The sequence below is a fragment of the Brassica oleracea genome, unplaced genomic scaffold (assembly GCF_000695525.1).
Source record: "Brassica oleracea var. oleracea cultivar TO1000 unplaced genomic scaffold, BOL UnpScaffold01212, whole genome shotgun sequence".
In the NCBI taxonomy this organism is placed as follows: Eukaryota; Viridiplantae; Streptophyta; class Magnoliopsida; order Brassicales; family Brassicaceae; genus Brassica; species Brassica oleracea.
This window is the reverse complement of record NW_013617763.1, coordinates 13008-20236: the sequence shown is the minus strand read 5'-3', so window position 1 is coordinate 20236 and position 7229 is coordinate 13008. Positions and strand designations below refer to the sequence as shown.

Below are 7229 nucleotides of genomic sequence, written 5' to 3'. Positions count from 1 at the left end.
ATCATAGAAAGAGTTCGGTGCATGCTCTCTCACGCTAAACTACCCAAGCCATTTTGGGGAGAAGCCATAAAGACTGCAGTGGACGTCATAAATCTTACACCATCAGTTCCTTTGGAAGGCGATGTCCCGGAGGAAGTTTGGTCGGGTAAGAAGGTCTCTTACAACCATTTGAAGGTGTTCGTTTGTAGAGCGTTTGTCCATATACCTAAGGATGAACGAGCCAAGCTAGACTCCAAGACTAAAGAGTGCATCTATCTTGGGTCACCAAGAAATGATTTCGGCTATCGGCTTTGGGATCCGGTTAACAGAAAAATTATCCGGAGCAGAAATGTTGTTTTCTTCGAAGATCAAACAATAGAAGACATCAACAAATCAAAGAAACCAAAGCTAAGGGTTGTAAGGAATGAAGATTCTCATAAGCCTCAAGATCATGAACAAGTGATTGGAGATGATGGCGAAGGGGATCCAATCATGGATCCGAATGGTGATGAAGGTGAAGAAGAAGTTCAAGTGGAGCCAGAGGAAGAACATGAGCCAAGAAGGTCTGGAAGAGAGACAAGACCATCTGTAAGATATTATCGAGATGAGTACGTTAATCTTACAGATGAGGGGGAACCTAAAAGCTATGAGGAGGCCATAGGAGACACTCATAGAGATGAGTGGGTTGAAGCTATGCAAGATGAAATGTAATCCTTGCAGGATAATCACACTTATGAGCTGATGAAGCTACTAAAAGAAAAGAGAGCCTTGAAGAACAAGTGGGTGTACAGGTTGAAGTATGAAGAGAGAAGCTCAAATCCAAGATAGAAAGCTCGATTGGTTGTGAAAGGATTCAACCAGAAAAAAGACATAGATTTTGAAGAAATATTCTCTCCAGTCGTGAAGATGTCCTCTATCCGAGTGGTTCTTGGTCTAGCAGCGGTTCTAGACTTGGAGATTGAACAACTCAATGTCAAGACGGCCTTTCTACATGGTGAACTCGAGGAGGAGATCTATATGGAGAAACCTGAACGATTCAAGGTTTCAGGAAAAGAAGAATTGGTGTGCCGATTAAAGAAGAGTCTTTACGGTCTCAAGCAAGCCCCAAGACAATGGTACAAGAAGTTTGACTCCTTCATGGTGGATCACAACTTCAAGAAAACCAAGAACGATCATTGCGTTTTTATAAAGAGGTACGAAAGCGGCGACTTTCTCATATTATTACTCTATGTTGACGATATGTTGATTGTGGGCCAAGATCGCAACAAAATAGCCGCATTGAAGAATGACCTAGGAGAGTCCTTTGCAATGAAAGATTTGGGGCAAGCGAGACAGATTCTTGGAATGAAAATCACTCGGGATAGACCAAAGAAGCTTTTGTGGTTATCCCAAGAACGATATGTTGAAAGGGTGTTGGAGAGATTCAACATGAATAAGGCAAAGCCAGTGAACACTCCACTTGGTGGACATTTCAAGTTATGTTCGGAGCAAAGTCCAACAAGTGAGAAAGAGAAAGAAGAAATGAAGACTACCCCATATGCATCAGCAGTAGGCAGTCTCATGTATGCTATGGTGTGCACCAGACCGGACATTGCCTATGCAGTAGGAGTTGTGAGTCGCTTTCTAGCGAATCCAGGAAAGGAGCATTGGAAAGCAGTTAAGGTGGGTAGTCTCATGTATGCTATGGTGTGCACCAGACCCGACATTGCGTATGCCGTAGAAGTTGTGAGTCGCTTTCTCGCCAATCCAGGAAAAGAACATTGGAAAGCAGTTAAGTGGATCTTACGCTATCTACGAGGCACAACGAAGAAGTGTCTATGTTTTGGAAATGGAAAATTGGAGTTGAACGGTTACACCGATGCAGATTGGGCTGGTGATAAAGATTCAAGGAAATCGACATCAGGATTCGTGACTACCTTTGCAGGGGGAGCTGTTTCTTGGCAATCGAAGCTACAAAAGTGTGTTGCTTTATCCATCACGGAAGAGGAGTACATCGAAGCAACGAAAGCGTGTAAGGAGATGCTATGGATGAAGAACTTCTTGCTTGAGTTGGGAGTAAAGAAAGAAAAGTACAACATGCTATGTGACAACCAAAATGCTATTCACTTAGCAAAGAATCAAACATTTCACTCTCGCTCAAAGCACATCGATATCCGACATCACTGGATCCGAAAAGTTCTGGAAGAGAAGCTCATACATCTCACAAAGGTACACACCGACGAAAATTGGTCAGACTTTATGACCAAGGTATTACCGATCAAGAAGTTTGAAGATTGCTGCAAAAGCACTGACATGACAACGGTTTCGGGCTAAGTTGAAAAAGGGGAGATTTGTTGGTTTTTTCATCTATTAGCCCAAAACCCAAAAATCATGATCCATATTAAGAGTCCAAAAGAAAAACACAAGGAGGAAGAATTATCTAGAATTATGGAGGAGAAGAGAGAAAGTTATGTAGTAGAATAATTATGTTAGATATTTTGAAATAAGATAATAATTTAGAGAAATCTAAAACATGTTAGAGTTTGCTCCTTCATTTGTATAAATATGGGTGTTTAGCACCATTTGTATCATCCAAGAATCAAGAAAAGTAATTGAGAGAAAACATTCAAGAAAAAGTTCTAACAAAGTTTCTAAAACAATCTCCAAACACAAGCCTTAGTAGAAAATCTCTTTTCCAAATACAAAAACTATCACAAATATAAATTGTCTACATTTCATCTTTAACCTCTCAAAAAAAATATTATCCACTATTTTTCCCAACGTGTATTTATGTCACACTGGATACTCCAACAATTTTCCTTTTGCCTGTTCCCTAACACACAAAAAGCCAATGGAGTATTGGATCAAAATCTCTAAGCTGACTTGTCGAGAAAGAGCATGTTTACTGACACGTAAACACACCAAAATCATTTCTCTAACTATTTGTCGTCGCTGTGCCCCCATTACTCACAGTTGTACATGCATCCAGTAGCATACTGTCTTTCTGAAGAGCAAAAAGCCGCGTGGATAGACTCGATAAAGAAAAAAAAGATTCCATTTTCTTTTTATCAACAAAGATTCCAGTTATTAAAGTACTCTAAACCATCAAAATGTACTTATGATTTATTCTTAAAAAACTATAACAGTTTAGTAACAAAGCAATGTTTATATATATATATAGATAATAATATATTTATAAGTATAATCATCTAACAAGATCTGTTACAAAAAAAATCATCTAACAAGATACATCTATGTTATAACAAAATCATAAACTATAAAATATATTTGTATTTATAAAATAAATCGAAACGCATTACACACTGGTCCTCGGAAAATAAAATTGACATATATAAGGACATATATATCCCTAAACTATATCATAAAGCTATAATACCAAGATTATAAATCTCGTTATTATGCAATTTCATAGCTGACACGTACCTATAGTATATATCACCTCTACTTTTATAACGACTACTTCCCTTCCTTCCCTCCGGCATCATCTGCGGCCTCTATTATACATTCACGACGGCGGCGATCCCTTAGCGCTCCCCAAGAATGCATTGAAAGATGAAGTTTTATCCCGGCTAGCAAAAAATCCGCGGCTTGCATCGGCGCCAGAACCTCTATGATTTTACTCAACGTATATACCCTCAGATTATCGGCCTCGGCCAATAAAGTGGCCATAGCTTCTTCTTGCTTGTCGAGAGCTTGATCTACTGCCAAGTTAGGCTCTCCTACGTGCTCCTCCGCGTAAGCCACGGTGGAGATAGGAATATCAGCGGCGTCTTCTTGCAGACTGGAGACTTTCTTGGTCATCTTCTCTTCTTCGTCTATGATCTTCACATGCAAGACGTTGATCTTCGCCAGCTGCTCCGCCGTTAGATCGCTGAGTGATGCGCCACCACTACCTGTTGAATCAAACCGAATTGAACTAAACTCAGACCTAAAAATTCTTAAACCAAAAAAACAAAATTTTAAACTGAAACCAAACTAAATCCAGGACCGGCCAGATCTAAAAGACCATAAACATTTTTAAATTAATTTTGATAAAATATTGACAATTTAAAAGCAATAAAATGTATGTATAATAACTTTAAATTTTGGAACAAAGAAGAATGTTTTATTCGGATGTTTGGAACCGGAGCTGACCAAACTAAGAAGTGAAAAGAAGTAAAATCCCAAATAACTGATAATGTCCAAACCCTTAAATTACCTGAAGTATCGTAACCATCGACGTTGCGGAGAAACTGAGTCACACGGATCTCAGTTTGGGACCCACACAGAGCATAAACAAGCCTAAAGAAAGAAGATGGTCTGCAGCCACCCATCCAAATCAGAGCGTTCTCCAAAGGAGTGTTCCACGACGGCGCATAATAGTTCGAGCTACATCGGTGTGAGAGATCGGCTCTTTTTCGGGCGTAATCTTTGAAGTCTCCAATGATCTTTTGTGTTAATTCACGGAGTTTCTTCTCATCCGTGGCAGCGTCGGCTGTGCCTTCGTGAGATCGTCGTTGAGCTAAGGCTTGTTTAAGGTCAAGGACGCGTTGGGATTGTAAACTCATCCACCCTAGGTAACAACTTTGTTGAGCTTGTTCGATGTTTTTCCCTTTGTCCTCCATCTTTTTTTTTGTAGTATAAGTAATGATATTACATGTTACCTTTTTAGAGGTATTTGTGTGTTTCTGTGTCAATCTCGAGGGGTTTATATACAGTCATTGAATTTTAAAGATAATGCAACAGTGTCATTTTTCTCTGATTAAACGTATTGTATAGCAATAATATTAATGGGTATAATTCGAATCCGGTTAACTGTTTTGGACTTAAATCAGAAAACCACTTTAAAAAGAACTGATATAGTTCAAACAGAGCAATATATAACCAGAACGGACATGCAATTTTTATAAATTTATTCAAACTAGTAAATATTTACGGTTAATTAGTATCTTAAACACATTTGATTAACGAATATTAGTATTGAAAGTTGGAAGACAATACTTGCATGCATTGCGTGTAGGACTAACAGAGAATGCAACTTGTCCTTCCAAAATAGCTAATTTCCTTTATTTTGATTAATTTGGCTGTATATTCTTCTTCCTTATCGGGAAAATGAAAAGTGAAAACCCTTTCATCTAAGTAACGGAAGCCGACACATTCACTCGAAAACAAGGATATATAAATTTACATTGGCCCGGATAAGAAAACAAGATGCTTCATACATATATATTCAGATAAAATTACGTTATGATTCTTCTACATTCTAAATTTAATACTTACGCCAGAAGAGAACATGCAAAAATTAGTTCAGGGATCAGAAATTCAGAATTGTATCGAATGTTGCAAGTGGCAACTTTGCCCCTTCAAAGAGGAAAGAAAGTTTGAGGAGATATTTATCTTTTTAATTTTAAATAGAATCTGTAAAATATACAGCAATAGTATTTTCTTATAAAATACTATAATGACAATAGATAGGATTTTTTTCAACAAAAAAAGAAAGAAATCGGATTGCATAAATGTGTTTCTGATATAAATATCTAGCTTGGAGGCATATTAAATTGTTATCTTGTATATGTGACTTTTAACCAATTTTAGAAATTTTGTTTTAATTTTAATTTTTTGGAACCTGAGATATGAAAAGAGGTGTAGAATATGTTGGAAATAAGTCCTCTTCTCCAAGAAAACTCTTGAAATATGAATTTTTACGACCAGAATTTGCCTTTACTACAGAAACAATTCGGTCAGAAACTCTTTACTATGATGCCCATATAGAACATATAATAAAAAATCAGTTACAAAAAAAAAAAACATATAATAAAAAATTTATCAAAAGCATCATCAAATGAACAAGGCATGATAAAATGGAAACTTGAGTACGGAACAAGAGATTAAGAGCATGATTAACCCCGATCTCTTAGTCGGGATTCTTAACTCGTGATTTGACATTTTTTTTTATTTTTTTATTTATTTTTACACTTTTCGGGTAAGAGACAGTTGTTATATATCTTATTTAAGTGATAGTTCTTAACTTTCCTTAGTTAAAATCTAAAAAAAACTAAAAACCGTCTCTTAACCGAAGCTAATAACTCCAGTTAAGAGACTGGGGTTAATCATGGTCTAGGGGTATGGAATAGATAAAGCTTCTCTCTCTCTTCTTGGTTCTGAATCCAATATCTTTCATGAAGAAGAAGATGAGATGAAGCTTGTTCATGTCGCCGTTTTTTTTCGGTGACTTTTGTCTCAGGTATACTGCGGTTTACTCAACGGGTATAGCCGGCTTCTGACTCTGGCGGTTCGCGCTCTCTTCGACGGGGATGTTCGGCTTTTGCCTCCGCGTCGTGCTCCTTTGAAAGCGACTGCAGCTTATCACCGAGACTTTCTCGATTAGTCGATTGACGTTTCCTGTTGCCTCACCTCCTCTCTTCTTCCTCACCTTTGATGTTTTTTTCCTCCTTTCCCTTAAAGGTTTTTTCAACTTCGGGCTATTTCACATCTATAAAGATGACTGATTTTTATGCAAGAAGATCGAAGGTTGTAAGATGGATCAATGAAGATTGTCTTTAGAAGCGTAGATCCGGTGAGCGGCTTGATCGATTTGAAGATTGCTTGGCTTGACCGGGTTTCTTCTTCGGTTAGCCTCTGCTGTCGGCGGAGTTCCGTCGCATTTCCAGTTTGGCACCGGTGGAAAAAAGTCATCTCCTATTTTGACGAGTGGATTCAGATTGCAGGGCAATCGGTCACGTGGTGGATAGAGACGACTTGCTTCCTCGATGGGTTTTCCTTTTTGGGCTGGTGGTCCAAAATCGTTTCTGTAAAGTTTGGCATGTTGTTTAGACCTTTTGTTTTTTTCTGTTGTTGGGCTTTAGTCCGTTTGGGCTTCTGTCCCTTAATAAAATTCAGAGAAAAAAGATGGAAACTTGAGTGAGGAGGATTTTTTTTTTTTTTTTGACAACATCAACTAAAAACTAACTAGAAATTCCAACCGGTCTAGTAAACCAAACCTGTGGGACTGAATCGACATAAAGCAAAGCTGAGAGAGGAGGAGTTTTATTTTCTAAATAAAACATTTTCGAAGGAAAATAATGGAAACCACAGATTAATTAAAACTAGATTTTGATCCGCGCTAAAGCGCGGGATAATATTTTGGTAAAGACTTTATATAATCGTATTTTTCTTTATTGAAAATAGGTCTAAGCATAATATTCGTAACCCAAAGTCCGTACCGAACTTAAACCAAAAACCCCGATCCATACCCAATACGAAATGTAAGA

The 7229-nt window shown here is 37.8% G+C and overlaps 1 protein-coding gene across 1 annotated transcript; it reads right to left on the bottom strand.

Moving 5' to 3' along the window:
• Nucleotides 1–3295: 3295 nt before the first annotated feature.
• On the bottom strand, nt 3296–4616 carry LOC106321084 (transcription factor TGA6-like). Its single transcript, XM_013759399.1, has 2 exons — nt 4178–4616; nt 3296–3872 (listed from the first exon to the last, which is right to left on the bottom strand). The coding sequence occupies exons 1-2, from the start codon at nt 4581–4583 to the stop codon at nt 3436–3438; spliced, it is 843 nt and encodes a 280-aa protein (XP_013614853.1). The 5' UTR covers nt 4584–4616; the 3' UTR covers nt 3296–3435.
• Between the last annotated feature and the right edge of the window lie 2613 nt (nt 4617–7229).